The sequence below is a fragment of the Vulpes lagopus genome, chromosome 12 (genome assembly GCF_018345385.1).
Source record: "Vulpes lagopus strain Blue_001 chromosome 12, ASM1834538v1, whole genome shotgun sequence".
Taxonomy (NCBI): domain Eukaryota; kingdom Metazoa; phylum Chordata; class Mammalia; order Carnivora; family Canidae; genus Vulpes; species Vulpes lagopus.
In genome coordinates, this window is record NC_054835.1 from 10,530,669 (window position 1) to 10,558,177 (window position 27,509).

Sequence of the window (27,509 nt, forward strand, 5' to 3'; positions counted from 1 at the left end):
TAGTGTTTACTATAGATCAGGTACTGGGCAAAGAAACTGCCTGCTGTCCCTCCCTTTGGACCCACAAGAACTCTATGAAGGATGTTCTATTAATTCCCATCTGAAACTAAGAAAACTGAAGCCCTGAGGTCACCTGCCTGGTGACCTTAGTCACACAGCAGATGAGGTGGGGCTCAATGCAGCCTGCACAGTATCCATCACTACATGACATGCTGGGCTCAAGGAGAAGAAAGAATATGGACAAACATGCCCAATGTTGAGACTAGGTCATTAAAGATGGTGCCCAGTGAAGGATAATTAGGGGCTGTGCCAGGCACTGAGGTCTTTGGCAGAGTTCATCCTGCCACATGCACATCCATATGTCCATACACAATCAATCCATCCATCCATCACTCATCAAACCATCAATCTATCCATCCACAAGACATCCATCCATCATCATCCATCATCCATCTAGTCACCCACATTCATCCATCACCCATCCATAATCCACCATCTATCGACCCAACCAACCATCCATCCACTCATCATTTACCCATCCACCATCCATCATCCACTTATCATCTATGTACCATCTATCCATCATCCATCCATCCATCACCCATCCATTATCTATCTATCCATCCACCATCACCCATCCATCCACCATCCATCCACCACCCATTCAACCATCCAATCACCCATCCACCCATCCAGCCAGCCAGCCATCCATCATCCATCCATCAACCATCCACCACCCATCATCTATTCACCATGTTTCTACCATCTATCCTTCCATCCACCAATCCACCATCCATCAACCATTCACTATCTACCATCCATCCATCCATCTATTCATCCAATAGCAATTATTGAGCACCTATTAAGTGCCAGTCCCTGCATCACACACAGAGACGTAGCCATGGCCCAGAACCACTGCCTAGCAGTGTCCACACTCTCTCTAAATCTTTGCACTTGGCTTGTGCCCCGTGGGTAAGATAATATGCATACCCAGACCATGTATTAATCTGGTTGTCACTGATGCCCCTTGTGTCCCACTATCCCTTTCTGTCCAGAGACCCGAGGTTACCCCTGCTCCTGCACACCCTCTCTCCCATGATCCAACAAAAGGCACGTTTTGCTCCTCAAGACAAAGCCATGAGTGAAGCAAGAGAAACGTGGTAGCCGTGAGCACCACCAAAGGGGTGGTGCTCATTTTGCAAAGGTGGTGGTGCTTCCTTCCCAAGAAAGGAAGCTATGCCCTCCTTGCCCTTTGTTTGCCCAAAAGTGTATGAGCTGTTCTCTGTGCTGGACCCTGGATGAGGCTGGACAGTGGAAGGCTGAGAGGACGTGCCACTCAAAGTCACTAAGTGTGGATCCCCAGATGGCTTCCTGGGGTCTGTGAAGCGAAGTGCCAGCTGCTCTGAGAGACAGGATCACTGCCCTCCCTGGCTTCCCAAAGCTTTTGTGGGAAAGCTGGCTCAGAGATGGGGTAAAGTGGGGATGACTCAGTGGCACCACTGGGTGACAGGCTCAGGGTCCAGAAAAGACCCATCCTACCTGATCCCTGAGACATGGGTCCAAATCATGTGCCCCCCTCCCAACTTGGGTTTGAGGATGGGCAAGGAACTTAGAACTCCCCCAAGCTGACCTGTCTCCACACAGAGGGCTCTGAAGAGACTCCTGTGAAAACATTCTTGCACCCAAAGCAGGGCTCCCCTCCCCAGGTTCTGTGACTGGCAGAGCTGCCCACCTCCCTCCCTCCCTCCATCTGTCATCCCCTTTCCCTGCCTCTCTCCCTCCTCTTTGTCCCCTCTGCCTCTCTCTCTCTCCTTTTGGATGTCAGAGCTCCTGGCCCATCCATGTTGTAAACTCTCCAGCAGACAAGAACCATATGACAGGAATAGTGAATCAAAACCACACATTTTCATTAAGCAACATGGCTTCTAGTTCAAATTTCATCCAATTCAAATAAAATATTTTCTTCTTTCGACTGGCAATTTGACATCTGAATATATGTTCTGTGAACGCAGTCTCTGGAAGGAAGAAGAGGCTCAGGGGTCTTTGGGTGTAGCTGTGGCTGCCGGTACCTGGTGTGCCCCTCAGTCAAGCAGCGGCACATGGGATCACAGCCATCTGGTAAAGGGTCTGCCTCCACGGAGAGCCCAAGTCCTCAGGCCATGGCAATGAGTGACACATCTGTGTCTCTGGACCCAGGGCGCCTAGCCCAGAACCAGGCTTCACAGGCCTCCACGAGATGGCCCATGCTGCCCCCGGCACCAGACAGCAAGCAATGCTAGAGGCTGGGGCATAAGCATCCATAAACATGCGGAGGGAGGGCCGGGCACCTCCTGTGGACTCACTTGGTGCTCTGGAACCCGGCACGCAGTAGGTGCTGACCTGACCCTCAGCCAGCCCTGGCCCCCTGCCTGCCTCGCCCACTCCCCAAACTGCAGAGGGAACATGCAATCACATGATCAGCTGCAGGCCAGGCCACAGGGCCCTGAGAGCATGAAGCCCCCTTCCTTCCCAGGGCCCACCCTCTTCTGCGGACACCTACATTTGTTGAAAATCATTCCTCCCACAAACCCCCAAGGGGGGTTCTACACCAAAAACATGTGCCCCTTTGTTCTGTGGGCACATCTCTTAAAAGGCAGGGATCTATCCATTGCCTGTGCCATGGTGAGAAGGGGAAGCGGAGGGGTGGGTCTGAGCCTCTCGGAGGCCCCTCGTCCAGGACTCCTGCCAACCCCTTCCCTGCACACGCAGTTTTTTAGGTTGGAGTGTCGAATACCCATGTGCTCTTTGCAGAGATGTTGTCCCCCAGGGACCAGACACAACCTGAGGATCCTTCCCAGCCCAGGGGCCTCCAGCAGCTGTGACCCAGCACCTTGGAGACTGCCCGCCCCTTGGCTGGCTCTAAGCTAGTTCATGCTGTCTTTCACACGACACACATGAATGCTCACAACTTTGTGACTATTTTGAGAGCATTTTCATGACAGCCCCTGTGATATGAGGCAAGCTCCAAACCACAGACCCCAAGATTCACTCCGTGGGTCCCCCTTCCCAGCAAAGCCCTTCTCAGTGGCTGCTGGTGGGCGATGCTGGGGGCCCAGCACAAAGGCCCCCACTGCACTTAGACTTGGCCCCTTGGGCCCGGTGGGCACGGTCAGCAGAACCACCCTGTGTCTGTGTCTGGGGGAATGAGGCAGGAGGCTGGATGGAGCCAGGGTCCAAATTGGGATGCCCCACCCTGGATACAAGGAGCACACAAGGCAAAGCCCTGGGTCTGCAGCTTCTCAGGACCCAGCCCGGGGCACTCAGAAGCCAAACACCAGCTCTATGAGGCTGGCTAAAGGTCAGAGTTGCCAGCAGGTTCCCTGGCCACCTGGAAGCAGTGAGGGCAGCCCAGGGTTTTTCCCATCCAGCTATCCTCTGGGGTCAGGGGGGTGGGGACTCTGACTAGAAACCCTCAACCAGCCTGGCCTTGACCTTGGAAGAGTCCGCTACCCCTGCCCTGACACTAGCCTAGCAACCCCCAAACTCCAAGATTTATGGCCCACCTGCAAGATCTGGAGTTGTCTGGGGTTGTACGTGTGTGTGTGTGTGTGTGTGTGTGTGTGTGTGTGTGTGCAGGAGCACCCAGGAGTGACCAAGTGCGGGGAGGGGGCCTCCCACTCTGGCCCAGGCCCACTCCCTGGGATGGCCCATGCTCCCACTGTCCCCGGGAGTGGCAAGCCAGGAAAAGGTCAGCTGCCAGGCTGCAGGGCTCCCTCTAAGGCCTAGAGATTCACGATTCAGTGATTCTGTGAACCCCATCAGTAACCAAGATTGTTACCCAACTAGAACCAAGAGCTGTTCACCGCCTGGGGCGGTGCCTTCTCTTGGCAGGGCACACCTGGGAGCGCTGGGCATCCTGCTCCCACGGCCTCCCCGCCCCTTGGGCTCCCTTGAGATGCAGGGACCTGGGAGGTCAGCCCTGCTGCGGCTTCTCAAAAGGTGTCCCACGCAGGAGCCTGGGGTCCCCAACAGGTTTTACATGCCAGGCTGCCCCATAAGATGCTGGTTAAGAAAGGGTTTACAGGGTTGTGCTATAAAGGTCAAAACTCTAGACATAGTAAATGGTCTCCTTACAGACTAGGAGTGTGAGGTCAGGGGGGCAGGTCCCCCCCGTGGGCCCCGGGGCCTGAGGGGCAGGTGGCCTCCAGGATCCAAGGCCAAGAGTCCTTCTACTCTGAAGGAAGTAGCAACAGGCCTGCGGCTGGGCACCTCCTGGGTGGGTCTCTCCTGAGCCTCCCCACAACCCCCATTCACAGATGGGGAAACTGACAGTGGGGTCCAGGAACTTTCCAGAAGGACCCACTGCGTGTTCCTCACTCCTGTGGCATTCCACCGCTCTCTTACACTTGAGCCGCCGCTGCCACCTCCCCAACAGCAGCCAGAGTCCATGGAGCGTTCCCACACCATACCAGTCTCCCCCTGCACTCTCTGGCTTCAGGCCTCCCTACTCGCAGCCCCATCACACTGCTCCCCATACCCTCCACCCCAGGCCGCCCCTGAGGACCGGCCCCTCCACCCTTGGGACAGGAGAAGCCCTCCCCCTGCACAGAGCCTTGCCTAGCTTTGTCCTCGCTGTGCACAAAGCCCTGGCCCCCCAAAGACGCAGCTCCTCCAGCGCCCTCCAGCCTCCCCACAGAAGCACAGGGCACTTGCCCCACTCATGGCCTGACAGTGGGCGTCGTGCTCCCCACCCACACTGGCCGGGCAGCTGTCCTACTTGCACCCCAGTCCCCTCCCTCAGCAACAGCCATCCAGTCCCAGGGCTGCAGTGGGAGACCCTGGCCCCCTCCCCACGACGGCATGCTCCAATGTGCCTCGTCGTGGCTCCTCTGTACTCACACAGGTGGCCTCATCCTGTGTCTTCTCTTATCCCCATTTTGCAGGTGCACACACTGAGGCTCAGAGAGGCGGGATCTCTCTCACAAGGGTACAGAGTGAGGGGCTCCCATCACTGTGCTGTAGCTGCCGCCCCAGAGCAGCCTGGCCTCCATGGAGTTCAAGTGGGGTGTCCTGCTTGTCCAGCCATCGTGGCTTTACCCCGGTGCCCGGTGCAAGGGCACAGGAGCCTCCAGGGTGGAAGCAGCACCTGAGTCCACCCCTGGGCCCTAGGGCCGCAGCTTACCTGGTGGTGGCCCAGACCCCCTGCCAGAGAAGCACATGCTCACTGTTGTCAGTCTCCCTCGCTCTGATGCCAATCACCGATTTCTCCTCCTACATGCCTTACGTCTGCCCCCTGTCAGGTCAGCAAAGTTCTGCCCAGCCCCTGGAAGCTTCTGCTCTGGTGCCTGGTGGTCATCAAGGCCACTCTGCTCCGCAGCACAGCCTCGATGCCTGAGGTGACAATCAGCGGCCTTCCTCCTGCTGGGGACAGACCGGCATCAGGCACTCGGACGCAGCAGGGCTCATGTTGTCCTTGGCGCTCGCTGAGCCACAAGCATTTTGCTGAGGGAGTCGGTTCTGCTTTTCCGATAATGAGATTTCATCCTGCCTGCATTTCTGCTGTGAGCCGAGGAAATTGCAAAGTTTTTGTTGGAGAGCTCTGCAGCCTTGGGGGGGCTGTGGAGCCAGAAGTCGAAGTCTGCCCAATGGAGGGGGCATCCCCACCTGGCGCATCCATGCGGCTGCCCCTCCAGTCACACGCCACCTTCCATCTCCTCCCGGGGCCCGGATTTCAGCATCTCTCCTTTCAACAGGACTCCCAGGTCATCCCCAAGGGGCAGCTGGCCCTGCCTCCACTCCCCGCCGGGGCACAGCCACCTGCACCATGGAGACGTACAGGGGTCCCAGCTCAGTTGGCTCTCATTGAACAGCGGAGGAAGGCAGTGGGGACACTAGCATACAGTGTTTCCATTCCAACCCAAAAGGCACCAAGCCACAGTATGCACATCTGAGGGGGAAGTAGCACCAGGCTCGGGGTTGCTGGGAGAGGGGAGCCCACCCAGTCTCTGAACAGGAGCGGCGGCAGGACAGCATCTGCCAACAAGTAACTCAGCTCAGGGACACACAGAGCTCCAGGGATGCACACAGGCACGAAGCACCATCGTCCACTTGGCAAAGCTCACCTCCCCGGGGGAGCCTTGGGATTCCAGCCACCGTGACCAACACGCAGCAGCCAGGGGATGCCAGGGTGCCCTCCTACAGCCCCTTCCATGGTGCCCTGGAGACTTCACACATAAAAGGTCACCGTAATTTCTCTGTTCAAGCTCTTGGGACCCAATAAGCCACATTTAAAATCCTATGTGACTACTCACCTGTGACTCACATGCATTGGAAAAGAGAGGCCCCCAGCCAGAGGAGGTTGAAACAACTTTTTCCATGATTTTTGGAGGACCCATGGAGTCTGAGAGTAAGCTTAACACTGCAAATATGTCCACGTGGCGGGAGACTGCTCCTGCTCCCCTCCAGGTGCTGCCTGGCCAGTGGTCCAAGTCTGTGACCTTCCCCACTACATGGCCACCTCTGGTCCCGGTTCAGTTAGACCTGTGCCACCAGGCAGGGTGTCTAGGGTCGTGTCTGCTCACACACGCATCTCCACAACAGGCCCCAGGCATAGTGGCAGGGAGTAGGGTGTCAAGTCCCAGCCTCATCAGACCCTGAAACTGGCCACAATGACTGAAGGGTCAGCTTAGTGGACTCAGAGAGGGAACAGCCCATCCCCAGAGTGAGGGACAGGAAGCAGAGCCAGTGGCCGGGGCCAGGCTATTAGGCCCGCCTCCTCAAAAGCCCCTGAGATTCCCTGCAGGGCCCAGTCTCACATCCTCCCCCACCGGCGGTGTGGCCCTGGACACCTCACTCTGGACATTTAGCCACCAGCCCAGCCACACAGGTCCACACCTGCCCCCTGGGCAGCACACCAGTGAAGCTGTCACTTCCTCCCACTCTGGACCTTTTTTTTTTTTTTTAAAGATTTTATTTATTCATGAGAGACACAGAGAGAGAGAGAGGCAGAGACACAGGCAGAGGGAGAAGCAGGCTTCATTCAGGGATCCCGACGTGGGACTCGATTCCGGGTCTCTAGGATCAGGCCCTGTGGCTGAAGGTGGCACTAAACCTCTGAGCCACCCGGGCTGCCCTCCTTCTGGATTTTCAAAGCAGTGAGCCCGTGGACACTGAGCTGACCACAGGGCATGGGGAGATCTCTGAGCACAAGATGAGTGACATGTACTTTGTGACAAACTGCTCAAAAGCATGGGCCCCAGGTACCACAGCACAGAGGCACGGGGCACTAATCACCATGGCTGGGGTGCTGGATCTTTCTCCTACCAGCTGTGGGGCCTGGAGCTAGGCCTCCATTGGTTCACTTGTGAAAGACAATGATGAGGCCTGCCTGGCGGAAGTGTCATGAGGACAGAGTGTGATGGTACGTGAGGGAAAACCCAGCGGGCCTGGCACCCGGGGGGCCTGGGCAGATGAACACCACCAGCATCACCAGCATCACCACCACCACCACTATCACTACCAACACCAGCATCACTACCACCATCACCATTACTAACCATCACCATTACCACCAACAGCAGCACTACCACCACCATTACCAGCATCACCACCAACAGCAGCATCACTACCACCACCACCACCACCACCGTTACTACCACCGTCATTACCATTACTACCAACACCAACACCAGTACCGTTACTACCAACACCAGCACTACCACCACCATGCCATCAGCCCTCAAACCCTGACCAAGTCTCTTCAATGTCTCCTACAGGAAAGTCTGATTAGCCGTTCTCTCACTCACTCACTCAGCATCTTTAGCACCCCCATCATGACATTTATGGACACAAAGAAATCAGAGTCTCTGGCTGCAAGTCTCAAACTTTAGTGCTTCCTCAGGAGGCAGCCCAGGTGACCGAGTGACCAGCTCCTGGGGCAGGGGAGGGAGAGTGTCAAGGAAGGCATCCTGGAGGGGGTGACCTCAGAGCTGGGCTCAGGCAGAGGAGGTAGATGCCAAAGGTTCACAACCACACATAGCCTCTCTGGGGTCCTCGCTCTGCCACCATGTGGTCCCTATCCCCCTGGATGAGTCTCTCCACCCCTGGGCACCAGCTCTCTCCACCCCGCCTTGCCCACCCTGGGCTCAAACCCCAGCTCTTCAGCTCAGCCCCCACTGGGCACGGTCCACGCCAGCCACCATCCAGCCCTCTGTCCCAAATGTATCACCATAGCACCATATCACACAGAAGTCACTAATGGACATGGCATGCACAGACCCCTCCATCTTCTCCACAGGACATGCTTCGCCACCATCCCCCTGGTCCACTCGGGCATAGCTGGCTGTTTTGAACCCAAATGCAGAAACACATTCATCCCCCACTGAATTTCATTTCCTTGGCTCCAGAGCATGGTCCAAGCTTAAAAGACCTTTCTGAGACTTATCTGTCAACCAAAAAAAGTAACTTGGCATCATCTATGACAGTCAGGCCTAACTGGGGTCCCTCTGCACATGCACAGCCACTGGAAGGTTCTCACTTGCATGCAGAACACGCTTGTCCCTGCTATGAGGGTGGCTGGGAGGCCGGGCTGCTCCACATGCCCCAGACCAGCACTCCCCCCACTGAGAGGACGCTGCACCACAATCCACCCTCACTTCAGGCTGCAGGGTGAGGGCCAGGCACCAACAGGGCCATGGCTCCAGCCAGGGTCCTGTGCTATAGCCCAACCTGCCCCCACCCCCAGCTGCAAAAAGCCACTGCTGGGAGACTCTTGGGTGGCTCAGCAGTTGAGCACCTGTCCCTGGCTCAGGGTGTGATCCCCGGTCTCGGGATCAAGTCCCATGTCAGGCTCCCTGCCTAGAGCCTGCTTTTCTTTCTGCCCATGTCTCCGTCTTTCTCTCTCTGTGTCTTTCATGAATAAATGAATAAAATCTTAAAAAAAAAAAAAAGCCACTGCTGGACACGACAGAGACGGGCTGGGTCAGTGCGGCTAACTCACAGGGAAATTGGAATATCCTTCTGATCCAGGACAGGGTTCACACCTGGGCGCCAAGTCCAGCCCTGCAATTCCCTGCTGTGCAACCCTGGGCAGGTGGCCTTCCCTCTCTGGAACCGAGGCAGCCCATGAGCACTGAGAAGCCAACATGGCACACACTCCTCGTCCTGGGCTGCTATGAAGAACCGACGGGGCCACGATCAGGATGAGACTATGGGCAGTCAGGGCAGGAGGCACCCTCCTTAACTCCAGGAGGGCTCTTACTATGATTTGCTTTTCCAAACAGAACACAGGGAGTAGGTTTGGAGGCACAGTCACTGCCCCATCCAGGGCCTTGGGGTTTCTGGACAAGCCTCCTCACTCGAGCTGCTGCCCGGGCTCCTTGGACGCAGGGGTGATGAGATGCGGGCCTCACGGCACCTGTCCTCCCAGCACTGAGAGCTTCCAAACACCTCCATGACTGCAGCCTGTGCATGGGCCAGCTGCAGGTTGGGGTGGATGCCAGCTCCCCCACCTGCCGACTGGCCTTGCAGGCCTGCCCACCCCACTCTGACTCTCCCACCTGTGACACAGGGATGGTAGTGCCAGTAACAATCCTCGTCATCACTGAGACCACAACATGCACAGCTCGTGTCCCCCAGCGCAGTGCGGAGAGTCTGGCAATTCATGGCAACACATGTGCACAGTGGTGGGCCCACCAACAGCACGTGGGATGAGGAGCGCGGCTGGGCTGAGAGTGTCATCAGGCACCATCTCCCTGGACACTCGCAATGGCAGCCCCATCTGCTGCACAAGGAAACTGAGTCCCAGGCCAGCCCAAACCTGGGCCAACGGCAAGTGGAAGCCAGGGTGAGGCTGCAGCTTCCCCACGGCCCTGACAGCTGGCAGCAGGAAAGAAAAAGTCCCCTCTACACACACAGCGTGGCCCCTTGCCCTCTGGTCACTAACACAGGTGGCTCCAAGCACAGGCAAGGGGGCTCTCCTCAACCACCGCCACGCACCACCATGGGCTATAGAGCAGGACTCCATCTGGAAGTATCGGCATCATCTGGAAGCATCGGCTGCAATGCCCTGCCCCTCCAGGAAGGCCATCGATCCTCCTCCCCTACACCAATGGGCCTACCCGTACCCGTACCGCCGCAGCAGTGCAGATGACCTTGAAATGGCATTCCCTCCCTGGAACCCCAGCGCCAATCCTCCCCACAGACTCTGCACATCACAAAGGCTGGGCTTCTGGCCCTGCATCAGCCCCCCAGGCTGGGACAGGGTCCTGCTGCTCAGTTTCCATGGAACAAACCTGAAGCCCTTTCAGGCCAGGAAGCAGGAGATGCCAGGCCCCATAGCACGTGGGCAGAAGCAGGGCCTGCCTGACTCTGTGGGGTCTCCCTGACCCATCCTAGGTGCCACTGCCGCCCCCCACCCCATATAGAGGGGACGGCCCACCCCAGCTGCTCTGCTCAACAGGGATCATGAGCACCCAGCATAACCCAGGCCAGCTCCAGGGGCACATCCTCAGAGCTTGGTCCCCACCCCAAACACCCCAACCACTCGAGGCACAATCCCAGGGAAGCCCCTCGGCAAAGACATCAGTGACATGAGACCCACTGTCACCTAGCTCCCGCCTCCATTAGAGAGCCATCCCGCCCAACGCCCAGCTGGTCACTGACCCCCAGCCAGCAGGCTGCTGGCCACCTACACTAGGCAGGAGTCCAGGCCCAGCACTGTCCACTGCCCAGCCCTTGCTGGACCTGAACTGGAGATAAAAATATCTCCAACGCCCTGCACATCGTCCTCATGGGCCAGTCAGTCGCCTGTCCAAGCCGGGAAGAGGTTACCATCTTGCCTCCTTGGCCAGACCCGACTCAACAGCCCAAGAAGCCTCAATTTGAAACCAACCAAATGGTCAAGCCCAGAGAAGAGCTCTTAATTAAGCACCACACATGCCCTAGAGGGATTCTTTTTTTTTTTAAGTTTTTTTTTTTTTTTTTAAGATTTTATTTATTCATGATAGTCACACAGAGAGAGACAGAGAGGCAGAGACACAGGCAGAAGCAGGCTCTATGCAGGGAGCCCGACGTAGGATTCGATCCCGGGTCTCCAGGATCGCACCCCGGGCCAAAGGCAGGTGCCAAACCGCTGCACCACCCAGGGATCCCCCTAGAGGGATTCCTGGGTGAACCCCCTTCCACACTAGATAGTGACCCCAAAAGACAGCTCCAAGTCTGAACCCCCAAACTCTAGGAACAGAGCCTTATCTGGGAACAGGGTCGTTGCAGCCATTAGGAAGTTAAAGGTCTCGAGGTGAGACTGTCCTGGATGATGGTGGCTCTAAGTCCCCTGGGAAGTGTCCTTCCTTAGAAGACAGACAAGGAGCAGCCAGACAAGGGAGGAGAAGCCACGTGCAGATGGAATCAGAGCTTTAAGGATGGAACCAAGAGCCATGGGACGCCAGGGCCACCAGGCACTGGGAGAGGCAGGAAGGACTCCCACCCCCGAGTCCTCTGGAGGGAGCACACATCAGACTCTTGGCCTCCAGGACCAGGAGAAACTCAATTTCTATCTTTCTGAGCCACCACATTGTGGAGACTCGTGGGAATTGCAGTATCCCTGCCCTTACCAGGAATTAGGGAAGGTTCCTGGGACGTGGGCAGCGCCGCAGACCTGGCCAAGAGACTCTGACCTCGCCTACTCCTGCCCCTGCTGCAACCCCGGGGATCCCCACCTGAGACCTGCCTGGGTGGGCACGGGGCAGGGCCTCACATGGCCAGACAATGCAGGGAGGTGCTCCTAGGGGAAGCTGAGAGGGACACTAAGGAAAGTCAGGGACTGGGGAGATGTGAGCCTGGGGACAGTCATATGGACACAGTACTCTGGCGGCTGCAAGGCCCACCCAGGATGCACAATCTGCGATCACAGAGGTGTGATCTGTGGCCCTCTCCCCCAGGGCCCTACCTCAGGCCCATGACTTATCTGGGGGCTTCCACGGCCCCATCTAAAGTCAGGGTACATGGGCTTAGACCAGGGACAGCGTGCCATGCAGGCAGGCTCCCTCCTCTGCTGTCCTGCATGCCAGTCAGAGGGCCTACACACTGGACCATGCCAGCCTGGCCAGGGCAGGGCAGGGCAGGGATGGAGTCCTGTGCTCAGAATGCCTGCGCAGTCGCACAGCTTGGGCTTGGGGCACAGACAGGAGGACCACATCTGGCGCGGGCTCAGGCTGCAGCACCAGTCTCACAGCAGAGCAATGGAACATGCTGGCAGGTATTCCAGACAGAGCCACAGTCCCCGCCGGGTCTGCTGCAGAGGCTGGCCCCTCCTGCTCCCAGCATGGGTCTAACTGGCCACACCAACTGGAGAAACACTCAGGGACCAGGAGGGGGGATGGGGACAGGGGGTGCAGGGGATGCCAGACTGAACACCGCTGACTGGTGGGGATGCGGGGGGCACAGGGGCAGATTCCCTGTGTCACATCTGCCTGGTGCCTGAGTATGAGCTCGGATTGGGTCCCACCAGCCCCACAGATGCACCGCTCTCGGCCACCTTCCAAGGACAGGATAAGCACATTCCAGAACACCTCTGCGGGTTCCTTTCCACAGAGAAATTTGGGTCAAAATGACGGTAGGGATGCTGATGGAACAGATGAACAACAAAGCACAGGAGGGAGGTGCTTCAGATCCCGCTGGGCCATGCTGCTGCCCTGGTGCCCACGGAGAGAACCAGCCCCCCAGAAGGCAGCCTCCGGGGTCACAGGGCACAGGGCATCACAGAGACAACAGGTCCCCCAGCAGGCAGCCCCTGGGGCCACAGGGCATGGGGCACCACGGAGGCAACGGGTCCCCCAGCAGGCAGCCCCCAGGGTCATAGGGCAGCACAGAGACAATGGGTCCCCCAGCAGGTAGCCCCTGGGGCCACAGGGCACAGGGCAGGTGCTGGAACTAGCTCTGCACCTCTCAAGTCACGGCCCAGATGCTCTGCTCGCCCTGCCATCCCTGTGCATTTCCTCACGCTTTGACCGTCCCCCATTGACCGATTACACGTCTATTGGCTCAGAGCCCACCAGACATGGTTTCTTCAGCCCTGCGTCCCCTGCATGCAGCCCTGTGGCAGGTGACAGGATGGCCCCTGGAAAGGCCCGGGGCTCAGAGGTCACAGCCTGGACCCATCGGGGGAGGGCAGCTCTGCACCCCCACGGGGATCCTGGCTGCCCTGTGGACGGCTGAGAAAGCCCTGCCCAGCAGAAGCCCGCTCCTGCCCCAGGAAAGCTGGATTCCAGGAAAGAACATGTCAGTGGAAAAGCCAGGCCTCTGGAAAATGGGAATCAGGATGAGGTAAACCCCTTGTCTTTCCAAATGAAAGGCGGGTGGACAGACAGGAGGACCGTCCCTCGGGGGTGATGCCATCTTTGTCCCGCCGGCACCCGAGGGTTTGCACAGAAAGCCCATTTACCATCTGTTTGGTCTTGTTGCCCCTTGAAACATACCACAGCTTAGAAGTGGGTTTGGCTCCTGGCCCAGAACTCCCTGGCTCCCCATCCCCCATCCCCTTCTCCATCCCCGGGGTGGGCCCCCCTCCTATTCCCCCGTTAACCACCGAAGAGAAGGGTCTTCCTACCACAGAGGCCCTCTCCTCCCCTGGCCGAGCCCCACCTTCCAGACCCCTCCATGTGGAATAGCCGCCAGTGCCAGGCCCGCAGATGAGCCCGGGGTGGGCAGGGGTATGCCGGGTCTCCCAATCAGCCTGTGTCTTGGAGCAGGGGCCGGGGGACGAGAGAAGGCCAGCTCAGGTTGCCGGTGACCCTGCAAGCAGCTTGTGCTGGCTCTTCCTGGAAGGTTCTGGGCCTTCACAGACCCCACAGGTCAGGGCAGTGTGATGTTCCCATGGGAACAAGCTCCTACCAGCATCATCATCAGGAGCCCCCTGGGATTCCCTGGCTGGGGAAGGGGGGACCCAGGGTTCTGAGGTCCCGGTTTCGTTGGTCAGGGGTTAGAGAGAGAGGCACAGGCTGCTGGGAGGGTGGCACCCCGCTCTGTGTCGTGACATCAGGGCAGGGCTGTCAGGCTCCCGGCAACCACAGATCCGGGACCCAGCCCTGCTCCCCTGTAGCTTTGCTGGGTAACCTCCACAGGCTGTTCGTCCTCTCTGGTGCCAGCATCCCGGGAGTGGCAAGGCTTGATGGGAGGGCAGAGCACTTGGCGGGTATGGTCGCGGGCCCACAGGCCAGCACCGACCTGGCTGGCCTCCCACCTGGCTCCACCACGGAAGGAAAACAACCACTTCCCACCTCCTGCCAGATATACTCACTCTCCCTGGCACTCTCGCCCATGTTTCCAAAAACACAAAGCTCGTTCCTAAGCCCTGGAGGAAAACAAGACTTTTTCCTGCACGAGGAGGCCCGCCAGACCCCACTTCTGACCAACAGTCCCGACCTCCCCTCACAGTGGGCCCTCAGTCCACCAGGGAGGGGGGCAGGAGTGAGGCCCCGGGACTCCAGCACACAGACACGGGACACACAATGCCCCAGGATACAGGGGTGGCCCAGCACCCCAGAGCAGCCCTGCAGAGTGTGCTCTGCACCTCAGAACGTGTGGCCAGGGATCTACGAGCCGGGCGGCAAGGCAGCAGCCAGGACAGCCAGCCTGCGCCCCTCTGGCTCACCCCACCCCACCCCTAGGATGGCCTGGCCGCCTGACCGGGGGCAGGGGGCGGGCCCTGCCGGGGAGGGAGTAGGGGCAAGGATAGCCACTCACAGCTCATGCCCCAGGGGGTCGGGGATGGCAGGGCCCAGGAGCGCTAACCCCAGCTCAGGTGTACATGCCCTCAGCCAGCCCTTCCAGATGGGCTCCCTGTCTGCCAAGCTGGAGACCCTTATCTCTGAGGCCAGGGTCCTGGCACTGGACCTGCAAGCTGAGTCTGGACAAGAGGAGGGAAGGGACGGCAGTGACCCCAAGCTGCCACATAGACAGTGTGTGTGACTCACAACCATTGGTGAGGCCTCTGGCAGGTGAACAGTGACCAAGGGCCAGAGGGGCCTCAGGATGGCCTTGGCTCCGACCACCAAGGGTCTGGGTCAGCGAGGTTTACAGTGGCCCGGGGGGGTGCCAGCATGTCACAGATTCCATCCACAGCGTTAGAATTACTCACCCATTTTCCAGATGAGAACGTGGGCTTGGAGAGGTTTAGCAAATGGCCCCTGGTTATCAGCCAGAAAGGAAGTGGAGGGGGCCCGAGGCCCGTGGGACCTTTGTATTCATCTCCCTCCCTCCTGGGGTGGCTTCCAGAGGGACCAGGACGTCCTGTCCCCCATCCAGTGGGGCATCCCCAGGTGACTGCTGGGAGGAAGGCTCCACCGTGGCTCCAATGGTCCCTGTGCCACCCTTGAGCCCCAGACAGCACTTCACTTTGGACAAGGCGGCCCCTGTGGGGCCTCATGCACCCCAGGAAAACCCCTGGAGCCCCAACAGGCTCCCTGGAGTTTCATAAACCTCCATCTGGGAACAGTACTCAGGTACTCAGGGTGTATGCATGGTACTTAGGGTGTGCGCCGGTGCTGATGGGCACTCCCTGGGGCACCCCAGATCCTTCCTGCGCACCCAGGCCCTTGTGGAGCTGTGGGACAAAGCAGCTTCTAATGAGGGGAAGGCATCCTTCCAGGGGAAGAACAAGGCTGCTGGAGAAATATTTTTCAACAGTGCCGCCCCCCTTCCCCGTTCAGAAGAGCTTCCAGAGAAGCCAAGAGAAGATGGGGAAGGCCATTATTTGAAATCTGGAGGAGAGTGAAGTCACTTCTGTTTCAAAAGAAAAAAAAAAAGTATTACTCTTCCTTCCTTGCCATGAGACCCAACGCACCCAGCTCCATCCATCACCACTTCAGGAAGAGAAGAGCAAGATAAAATGCTCCGAAGCCACTGAGGCACCACCGCATCCCCCCTATCCCTGGTCTCCGCTGCAAGAGAAAGATCACCTTTTCCACAGTGAGCGGGCTTAACAGCCAGGAAAGCCCGGGTCTGGGAAAACAGCTCCCACAGAGCATGAACACCTCGCCATCCACAAAACCTCCCATTCCTGGCAGCCGCGAGGGCCCAGACAGGACGCCAGCCCTTCCCAACGCATTCCCGACCTGCAGTCTCCATCCACAGCCACAGTGAGAAGCCTCTGCCGCATCTCTCCCACGCCCTGCGGGGTGTACATGACCGCCAACCTGTGTCGCAGACGGGCACCCCAAGTCTGGGGCAGGGAACGCAGCCCACCCCACATCCGCCAGCGGTAAGCGGTACGGCAGGGACTGGGACCCCGACCTCTCCCAGTGCCTCCCTACGGCAACACGGTGTCCGTATTTCTGCTCCTGGGAACACAGCTCCTTCGGGCTCCGTCAGAATACCAGGGAAGCAAGATTTGCTGTAGGATCCTGATTCTCATAAAGCTAGATACAGCTTATCTGTACAGTAACAGGCACACGTGAGCACTCAAGAGGCACCAGAAATTAGAGATGTCACCCAGCACAGAAAAGCAACCACGCAGGAAATTAATTCAAGCCCGCAATGCCACGGCCCAGCCCCAGCACACCTTCCTGCCTCCGGATCCAGGACTTGAATCAACAGGAACATGGGCAGTATGTCCACAGTGACCCTGGCTCCCCGTCACACGCGGGCTTCACACATGGGCGCCAGTGAGCCCCCTGACATCCCTCGCAATGCTGTTACCGGTCCCCACATCATACAGGTGGTAGTCCTAAAGCTCACCAACGTCCCCTGCTTCACCTGGATCCTGTCACCCACAAGGGATCTATACCGGCAATAACTCAACCCCAGCCTGTGTGACCCCTTGCCTCTGACTCCCCAAGACAGCTCCCCAAGGAGAGCCCCAAAGCCACCCCAGGTGGCTTTCACAGCCCCAGCCATCCTGCAATAATTCATCCCAGGTTTCTGGGCAAGTCTGGTCAGAAATGTGCCCAGAGGGAGGGTCTGTAGAACTTGCAGGACGTGGCAGCCCCAGCAGGTTCCGGGCTCCATCCGACCCTGCATCCCGGTACACGCCGAGGCCTGCCACACCCAGGCCTGCCACACCCACTGGAGACCCTGGACCCACCTTCATGCACCAGCTCCCAGCCTTCTCTTTGCAGCCCTCTCACCCTGTTTTCCGGGAGCCGTGGCTGTTCTGAATCCTCACTTGTCCATCATACCTACTGGGCTCTGTCCTGCCTTTCCACATGCCTTGGAGCTGATCTCAAATCCAAACCCAGCAGCTAACGCTCGTCAAGCACTTACCCTGAGGGACGCAGTGAGCCACAGCCATGTGACACAGTGCACTCATGATCCCATGGCAGACGGGGAAGCTGAGGCTAAGAAGTACTAGAGCAACTTGCCGGAGGCCCCAAATCCAGCATGCAACAGAGGAGAGGGCCTGCCCCAGGCCAGCCGCCCTCCTGAGATGTCTCGTGGTCACACCACATGCCCCATGATGACTTTTCAGAAACGTGAGACTTTGGGAAAGTTATTCTTCACCTGCGCAAAGCTATGGCCTGACCACATCCCCACCAGCTGACCCTGGAACCTTCAGAGGCGTCGCCGTAACTAGAATAGAAATGGGAACCATGGGTGCACACTCTCTCCCTCTGGTGCCCCCACAGAGCACCGGGATCCACTCAACACCTGTCCAGCCTGGGACGGGTCTCAATTCACCAAGGAGATGCACAGATCTGAGACCCCATGTCAGATGTGAGCACAGGGCTGATGGGCAGAGGGCAGGCCTCCCAAACATGGCCAAGGGGGTGCGCACTTCCAGGGAGCACATGCTGGCGCTCAGGAATGTCAAGGGGAAACGCTGCACCATCCTCCTGTCCCTGGGGATCCCAAGGATGAAATCCAAGAGCTGGGACAGCCCTCAGAGACCATCCAGTGTGGTGGTCTCCAAAGACGCTTTAGCCATGGTGCCCTGGGGGCAGCCAAATCTCCTTCCAGAGAGCCCGAATATGAAAAAGAAAGAAGTCCAGTGGAGGGGTCCTGGCTGTCACCTCGCCCAAGCCAGAGGGGCCACAGGCCACTTGAAGAGCCTTCTTGAATGCAGATCCCAGAGCCCTGCTGCAGGTCTGAGGCCTGGGAACCTCAGGATCAAAGCCTAAGCATCTGAACTTTCAAGGGTCCCCAGGTGATTCCAGGGTGCTCCCCTGGGGCATCTGGGAACCACTGGTCCTCTGCAGAGGTGACCTCCTTCCGGTAAGACAGAGTCCTATAATGCTGTCTTACGCTGAACCCCAATCTTCAAAGGAGACAAATGCAAGACTGCAGGTTGAAGTGGGGGCTCCCAGGTGCACTCTGCTCAGCCCCCTTCCCCGTCCCTGAGGCATTTCCCTGGGAAGCCAGTCTCCAGGCTGCACAAGGGCATAGGTAGGGCACTTCCGAAGGCTGGTGGTTCCCACCCCCAGCCCAGCTCCGGCCTACTGTCCCCCTACCTGCAGCTGACCCCTTTCCGGGACGACCCTCAGATACCAGAAGTCAGGAGTCCACATGTGTCTACGAGCCCTGGGCCACACTCACCAAAGCCCTGCCCTTGCCAAGCTCGTCCCTGAAGTCCTCAGGTGAGGGGGGACCCTGCTGTCCTCATGTAGCCTCTGCACTCCCACAGGCTACAAACACTTCTTGGGACAGCAGCGGAGGCCACGTTGAAATGCCAGCTGTCCCCGAGGAGGAGATAGGCAGCCAACAGCAGCCATGGTGGCTGTATCCAGGAGTGACCACTCACCAGCACACATCCCAGGAGGCCCTGGGACAGCCTCCCTTCCACCTCACCTCAAATACTTCCTCATCTAGGATCCGGGTGCCAAACACGATGATGCCATTGACATCTATCATGGGGTGATCACTGCGGTCCAGGGGTTTGGTGGTCTTCTTTTTACAGTCCAAGATCAAGGTGACATTTTTCTTGTGGATGCTGAGAGCGATCCTGTGCCACCTGCAAAGGAATGGTCCAGGTGAGTGAGGGGGCTTGTGTTCCAGAATGCCAGCGCAGGGGACCTGCAGCAAACCACTATTTCCTACACTGTTGTGGTGGGGCTGGGCAGCTCTGAACTGAGCCTCTGCCATCAGACCAGGTTGGGCGCAGATGCCAGCCACACAGTGTACCCCTGGGAGACCCACTCAGGCTATGGAGGCCTTCCACCTCTCGCCTCCCAGACGAGCTCACCTATCTGGACCTGGGAGCTCATTGGGCCACCCTGAGTGCAGGCTCGCCAACAGGCCAAGAGCAGGGGGTATCCCATAGTTCTGTCTCAGTGAACCCCCCCAAAACCTTGTGGGGAGCTGCAGGTGGCTGGAGAATGTGGGGTTTGCTGGGAAGTGGTGGGATGGAAGGAAGGAAGGAAGGATGGATGGATGGATGGATGGATAGATGGATGGATGGATGAAAGGATGGATGGAAGGAACCACCTCCTGAGGGGCTTCCAGGATCACGCACATGGCCTCAGATATGTCAGCCGTGAAAGAGCTGACATTCATACTCCCAGCATTTAGGTAGGTCCCCAACAAAGAAATTCTGGAAAGACTTTTCTTTTTCTTTCTTTTTTTTAAATCATTTGCCCACACATCCAATGGGTCCATACCCTAGAAGGAGTGGGATACAACTGCACAATCTTTTATGTCGCTTGTGAGACTAGGAGTCTAGCGTTTGAGATACTACAATGCACTTGAAGGGGAAGCAGAGGCCCAGGGAGAAGATGGCAGGGAGCATGTCCTAAGACCAGGACCCTGGCCCCCCGAACTTGAGCCTAGTCCCATCTCTGCTTGGTGCCCGCCTATGGACATGGTGGCACCATCCTGCTTTTCATAAAGCACATCCTGCCATAAGGTCCCTCACCTGCCAGCAGGCTTCAGTTGGCCTGCCCAGAACCCCAGGAGCAGTAGGACTGGGTCACTGAGCAGTGCCCACTTACTTGCCATCCGACAGGTTGATGCCCCTGAAGAGGGGGTAATCCTCTGGGCCTGGTTTCCCTGTGTGGTCCTCATAGAGGAAGACCGGAGAGCGGCCCATTTCCAGGCCAATCTGCTGAATGCCCTGCTCGTTGTAGATGGAGACCAGGAAGGCCTGGCTGCCTTTCTTGGCTTTCACAGTGGTTAGAATGGAGAAATCCTCCGGAAATGAAGACGCTGTAACGGTAGACAGAGATAAGAAGTCAGTCGGGAAGCTCTAACTACACCCAGCCACAGCTCCACAGACAAACCAGCTCGGGGACCTGGCAACTTGTGGTACATATGGTGGTGCACAGCCATCTGCTACTGCACACCTGCCCCTTACTAAACTGTTCCTGCAGCCCTTCCCTAGCACCACATGACCAAGCCCACCCTCTTGGAGGCACAGTTTAAGTGCAAACCTGAGTGGTCCTTCCAGCAGTGAGCCCTGAGTGTCATCTCCTCAGTTCCTATAGCTCAATAGCGGGAGAGAGAGTAGGGGGAGGGAAGGTCCGAGGCAGGGACCACATTTCCTGGCTGATACACAAAACAGAAGAAAAGTAGAAAGAAGGACGACTGGGGGTGCTCAGTCAGTGAAGCATCTGTCTTCAGCTCAGGTCATGATCCCAGGGTCCTGGGGTCGAGTCCTGCATGGGGCTCCCTGCTTCTCCTTCTCCCTCTGCCCCCTTCCCCTGGCTAGTGCTCTCTCTCTCAAATAAATTTTTTTTTACAGTAGGAAAAAATCAAAAGACTTCAACCCAAATTTTAAAAAGGAAGAAAAAAAAGACAAACTCCGTATGTTAATGGCAGGCAATGCTCCTTACAACTCAAGACAGAAACAACACAAAGTCATGAACTGCCAGACCCGGGCCAGCCCCGCCGAGTGCATACCCCAGACCTGCCCACACGGCTGCGCCGCCTCGACCACCACCATGGGAAATCCCAACCTATCCCTCACCCATCCATCCCCCTGGCGAGGACAGCAGCTCTGCCCAGGGCCCGGGTGGCGAGGGGGTGGGGGGCGGAGAGCGTGGCCAGTCCCTCCCTCCACAGGGGAGCCACCACCTGGAGACCTGCCGGGAGGAGCAGTGCCCGGAGAGGCGTCGGCACAAGCACCCTCACTCTAGAGGGGCTGTGAACCGGGCTAATGGGCCTGGGGAATGGGTCACCCTGTTATCAGACCCACTGTTCACAAGGTCAAGCAGCCAGGCAGAGGCCCGGGGGGGCAACAGAGCTGGGGTCCCTGCAGCTTCCAGCAGGGACGCTATCCATGGGCGCCCTCTGCTGACAGAAGTGCCATGTGGCCAGGCAGCTGGCCTCGGCGGCTGCTCACTGGAGGGGCACATGCTGGGGACCAGGGGGCCCCCAGGCACCAGGCCCAGGGCATCCTAAGGCTCCCCTGGGGGTGGGGGTAGGGGGCAGTGTGACCTCCGTGACCTCTGCAGGACCCAGGTTGGGGAGGGCTGCCAGGGTGAGCCAAGGGCCAGAGAGGCCACAGCTGCCCCCTACAGGGAGACCGACTGGCCCTCCAAGGCCAGCTCAGGGACTCCTGTGAGGTCCCAAGGGGGAGAAAGAAGGCCGCTGAAAAGTCAGCCCCACAGGCCCCAAAGCCCCAGCTCAGACACCCTCAGGGAGAGCCCCAGGGCCCCCTGCCTGGGGCTCAGGCTGCATCTGTCCATCTGCCACGTGGGGTGCCCTGGCCTCTCCCTCCACTGGGACAGGCTGGTTTCCCTGAGGAGCCACCCAGGCCACCCTTCCATACAGACAGGAAGCCTTTGGGAAGAGGTGTGCAGAGATCAGCAGTCACAGCCACCAGCTCTGCACCATCCTCCAAATGGGGGATGTACAGGAGTCAGAGAAGCCACCAGCAGAACCACCAAAGGGGACACTCTGCAGCAAGGCCAGGGCAGGACCTCGGGACCCCGTTGGGTCCCTGGGGGTGAAAGGGCACCAAAGGGCCCGGCGGGGGGTGTCAACCTGAGGCCCTGGGGAGGCCACTGCTCACATCAAGGGCAGCGCTCATCTCTAGGGTCACCTGCCCCATCCCCAGCTCAGACACCCTACAGCTGTCATCCCGTCTTAAATACAGAGAAGGGCAGAGATAGGGGGCGCCCCCTTCCTGGCACAGAGCACAGCCTGGGACGGCCACGGCCCACTCTCTCCAGCTCGTGAGGATGCCACGACCCAGGGTTCACACATCCCTGGGGGTAGATCTCAGCTCAGAGTGCCTGAGGGGGTACATTATGTCTGACACGAATCTCCCTGCTAGCAAAACAACAGTGGCTGAATTGTCACTCCAGAGATGGCCTAGGCCAGGCATGACGTGAGCCGGATGCTGACCCACACCGTCTGGGCCATCAGGGGAACTGTGTCTGGGTCCCACTCTTCCTACTTGATTTCTCAAAGTCATAAAGGAGAGAGGCAGGTTCAGGCAGAGCCCCAATTGCTTCCTGAGGTCGTTTCCTTCTCGCTGTGCTGAGGCTTAAGGGCACTGGGACAGTTTGGGTATACAGTAGGAGCTTAATAAAAGCATCTGTTAAACCGAGTCCCCTATGCCAGCAGCTCCTGGATGGGACGTTCTACTGGACAGGAGCTGATGTGGGGGCCCAGGCCCACCTGCAGGGAAGGTCTGGGGCAAAGGCCTAAGGAGTGGGCAGGGGTTGTGGTCACATCCCACCCCTGCTTCAGGTCCTGAACATGAAGGGCATCTCAGTGGCCATGAGGTTGCCAGGTAGAGGACAAAATGGAGAGAGGGCCCCAATCTGAAGCACAAGAACAGAGGAGATCACAGAGGAAGCCTGTGATCGTGGGGAAGCCTGCCATGTTCTAGAGTCTTCAGAGGGGGCAGCGAGGATGTGGCCGTGCCGGTTCCATGGCTGCAGGAGCACCCAGTACTGGGCCCCAGGGCAGATGCCCATCCAGGAAATTGGGGCGGCCCTGATGGGACACATGGCTTCCTGCATTCTCGAGGGCCCACGATGGCATCTCCTAGGGTATCAGGCCTGTCTTCCCTTGACACCATGTCCCCTGCCCCTGGGCAGAGGGTGGCAAGGCCAGGGGACCCCCAGGCAAGCAGTGCCATGCTCTCTCCCCAAAGCATCACAGTTCTGGGCTCTGCCTTAATCCTTATGGGCCACCAGTGCCAACTGTTTGGAAAGGTCCATGGGTGCACAGGAGCTCCAGGGTCCCGCTGACCTCAGGACCTGCCCATTGGCTGTAAGCAAGATGAGGAAGCTGTCTTGGAATCAGGGAGGACACATGTCTCCATCTGGCAGCACTGAGCTGCCCACCTGCACCCCTCTGGAGGTAGGGCAAGCCCCACAAAGGCCCCCAAAGAGCTGCTTGGCCCTGGCCGCCGAGCACTCCTCTGTGAGCCTGTGAATGGGGTCCCCGTGTCTCCAGAACAACTGGACAACTCTGAGGTCTTCCTGTCATGGCCACAGTCACCTGGACGTGGACTTCCCTTTGCTCAAAGAGTCGTTCAGAGATGTTTATGCTCAACTCAGGCCATCGTGCCCCAGCCTTGCAGCGAGCAGCCACCTGACGCACCCCTTCCAGGAGACACAGGCTGCTAAGGTGCAGCCGCACCACCCTGGCCCAGGGAGACGGGCCCCACAGTGAGGAGGCCGACAGGCATCCGGCTCCCTCAGAGGCTCTCAGAGAGAAGGGACAGAAGCTGTGTGCCTCCTCACACCTGAGGCCACATCATACCACCCTGACCTGGAGGCACACCCCTGGCAGCTTTTGAGGACTCACTGTGGGGTTTGGAGAGGGGACCCCGTAGAAATTCCTAGTCAGATCAGCCCGCAGTGACCTCCAGCTTTATGTGGCTTGGACGAGGCACTGGCTGTGCCGGGACCCGTTCTGCTCCACATGCTAATTGTGACCAGAAGACCCTGCCAGTGCGTTTACACGCTCAGTTTCTAATTGAGTCACTGATTTGAGAGCTCAAGGAAAACGAAGGCTTCAAACCTACATCCTGTCTGCCTGCTGAGGAATCCAGACTAGATCCCCAGTGATGAGTCTATCTCCTGAGATCATGCAATTTCTTGCCTCGAGATAAGCAGCCGCCCCCCAGAGCCCTTCTCTGCAATGCCCTCTCTCTGGGATGGGGAATGAGGGGCAGGACATGGGCAGCTTCCAGGCAGAAATGAGAGCAGGCACCTGGCGGATGATTCTGGAACACAGGCTCAGCCCCAAAGGGGAGGAAGTGTTCTGGGGACGTGGGGAATGGAGGCGATCTGCGGGGAGTGACCTTGTCTGCAGCCCAGGGCGGCTGGGCAAGCAGAAGTACACTCCTGGGAGGTCCGGAGGCGACCTGTGCCCCCCACTGACCTCATCTACCCAAATGAGGGTACCCCCCAGTGACCTTCTTGGAAAGGGCCGACCCGGCATCTCTCGGAAACAGACTCCTAAGGGCCCCATGGACTAAAAGTAAGCTGATGGGTACCTGGGCAGCTCAGGGGGTGAAGCATCGGCCTTCTGCTCGGGTCCTGATCCAGGGTCCTGAGATTGAGTCCACAGGGAGTCTGCTTCTCCCTCTCCCTCTCCCTCTGCCCCTCCTCTGCTCAATCTCACACTCTCTCTCTCTCTCGAATAAAGAAATTAAATCTTTCAAAAAATTAAATAAAGCCTGGCTGAGTGCAAGGGGCATCGGAAGCAAATAAACTGCCCCGAAAGAGTGTGTCCTTGGGGACCCCATGGGGATGTGGGAGCACAGAGACGTCGCTACCGCCCAACATCGGTGTCACAGGTCAGGGTCACAGCCAGGTCTTCCACTAATTACAGAACATCTCCAAAGGTGAGCATACCTGCCTGGTCCCCTACTCCCTTTCTGATCTAAACCAGAACAAGCTCATTTAAGGCAGAGGCGAGAGGTGATCAATCATTGGCTATTACTCACATCCAGATAAGCCCTGAGGGGGGCGGGGTATGGGGAGGGGGTGTCACAGAGCGTCCACAGCCGGTCAACGGGGACAACCAGGCACTGCATCTTAGCAGCCAACATTGCCCCCCACTCCGGGCACGTAATTAAAAGCAGAGATCTGGCCCTTGGCAGTTGCTTCTCATTAAAAGCTTGCACCCTCTTGCTGGGAGCCCCAACGTGTGATTCATGTGTCTCTTAATGTCACTGCCCCAATTAAGCTTCTGTGTGGGAGCGCTTCCTTTCCCATGACCCCGGGTCTCTCTCAACCTCGTCACAGCAGAACCATGCATCACCTTTTTGCATTTGGAGTCCTGGCAGCCTGTCTACAGCTGGAGATACACCTGCCCGGGAAAAGCCAGGGGAATAGATGAGGCCCCACATGCCCACCTCTGGGGGGTGGGGGGGCGGGGTGATATCCACTGGGCTGTTTTCACTAGAATGACACCAAACCAGCCTCCTTAGAAGAGCTTCGAGCAAAACCACACGTGCCTCTCCCACCACACAGTCTCCCAGCTCTGCGCCTGGGCTGGAGGTGGGAGGTAGAGCCATTGCCTCCAACAGAAGATGCACACCTGTCCCCACCACCCACCACCCACCTGCCTGAACACACACACACATGTCTCTTACCAGGATACAACTGCTTGGTGGGCGCGCTGAGCTGGGCATCTTTTGTGACTCTGTAAGCGACGTCTGGGCCTTTGGAAGATCTCCGCGTAGCACAAAAACCTGTTGTCTTTGTTATTCCATCAGGCAAGTTGTGAAAATCTAGGACCTTCAGGAGATCCGCTGGCTGAGCTGAAATGGTAAAGGGAGGTGGGGGGTTAGCTATGGGTGAGGTGAGGAGCACCACACGGCACCTGCCGCCCACCCAGGAGCACCCGGACAGATTAGGAGAATGGGAACCAGCTCAGGACCAACTGAGGGGCCAGGCGCTCGGGGGCATGGGACGGCACACATCGGGGTCCCCAGAACCACACTCCAACCCAGCTCCCGCCACAGCCACACACCAGGAGGAGACCCCTGCTGGCAACAGCCCACGGCCGCCCCCACCCCAACTTTGCAGATACAGCCCCTCCACTCTGCATCCTTCGCTGGCCGGTGCTGTCCAACGCCTGCTCCCAGTCACTCTCCCCTGGCCCAGTTGTGGGAAAGCCGCCCCGAACGCAAGCCGCGAGGACCCCACTGCTGATGGGAGCGACCCTGGAAGAAGGTCTTCTGGAGCAGGGGCACTGATGGCTCGTGGGTTCTGCTGTATGGCTCCCGGGGTCAACACATCCTGTGTGACTAGGACACAGAGCCCGCAGAGCCCATGCTACCCCCCATCATTATCCAATTAAAAGGTGATTTTTCCCATAACTGTTTATAGCAAAGAGCCAGTTTCCACTTCCCCTAGAAGACCTATGCTTACAAGCAAGACAGTGCAGAACCAAGGACATGGGAGGAGCAGGTCCCTGCATCCCTTCCAGAAAGTTCCGAACCCTCCATGGGGGGCAGGGCAGCAGCTCCCAAGGGCATTCCAACGGCAGCCAGGGCACTTCCTTCAGCAAGAAATGAGACAGCCTCCCCGTGCCCCTGGCTCCCTCCTTCACAGTAGGGAGAGCGGGGACCTCCAGGCTCTGAGGACTACAGGCCTGGGATCCACACACCTGCCCTAAACAAAGGCCATTTCATGGGGAAAAGCTCAGCTCCCATTACTACAGACAAGAAGCCCTAGTCATTCCAGCAGAGAAAATAAGTTGGAGTGACAGGCCCTGTGAGCAGCAGGTACTGCCCTGGGGTTTTGGGGAGCCCAGGGACCAGCACCCACCTGTCTGCGGGGGTGTGGGTGGGGCTGATGACTGGCCCGGCCCCCACCACTGAATATGTGAGCTCCAGCTCCACGGTGCAAATCAGGGCACAGCACCTCTCATCCCAGGTGGTTGGTGCCCGGGTAGCCCATAAGTGGCCCAGGCCCCACAGGGCTCCATCCTGGGCCTCTTCCTCCAGGAAAGAGCAATTCTCTCTACTCTGCTGGTCCCGCACATGGACTATGAATGGGGAGCTGCAGGAGGCCCTCTCCTGGGAGAGAGAGAGATAGGCTCCTGCCACAGAGCTCGCGCCCCTGGATCAAGCCGTGCCTGAAGAACGAACCTCTACGTTAGCCAGCACGTTCCTCCCTACATTTAGGGCAGCTTGGCTTAGACTCAACACCTGCTACTATAAAATCAGCATCCAGTGCGGGGGGCGACCGCGAGACTGGCACAGGCTCTCCAGCTCACTGGCTCACCCTCCTTCCTCCCCAGAGGGGTGACTACATGCCTGAGACTCGCTCAAGAGGAAAGCCTTGCTTCTCTAACATGGGTGGAGGATTTGAGGTGAGAAACAACCCCTCCCGCCACAGTGTCGGTTTCCCCTTTGCGGGTCCCGGGAATCCTGCAGCCAGCTGCTGCACCTGGAGCTCAGCACAACCATCGGGGGCAGAGAGTGGGGGCATGTGGGGACCCAGAAGCTGTGCACCCCCTCTGCTTGTCCAGCAAGGCCCTGACAGAGACCCCATGCCTGCAAGGGGCCATGGCGTTCAGGGCAGTGGATGGTGCCCTGGCAGGTGCCAATGCCACACGATGACACACTGGGATGGGCGGGACAGCCTCCTGGGCCTGGCTCCAAGAACATGGGGATGCTTTCCTTC

General features: G+C 58.2%; 1 protein-coding gene across 2 annotated transcripts in view; it reads right to left on the bottom strand.

Annotated features, from left to right (window-relative positions):
- Nucleotides 1–27,509, bottom strand: part of COL5A1 (collagen type V alpha 1 chain) — a 152,861-nt gene that overhangs the window by 89,899 nt on the left and 35,453 nt on the right. For both annotated transcript variants that reach the window (XM_041724123.1, XM_041724122.1), the window contains exons 2-4: nt 25,469–25,636; nt 19,899–20,112; nt 18,760–18,922 (exon numbers count right to left, since the gene is read on the bottom strand). In XM_041724123.1, the coding sequence (XP_041580057.1) occupies nt 18,760–18,922; nt 19,899–20,112; nt 25,469–25,636 (545 nt within the window). The remainder of the gene's footprint in view (nt 1–18,759; nt 18,923–19,898; nt 20,113–25,468; nt 25,637–27,509) is intronic.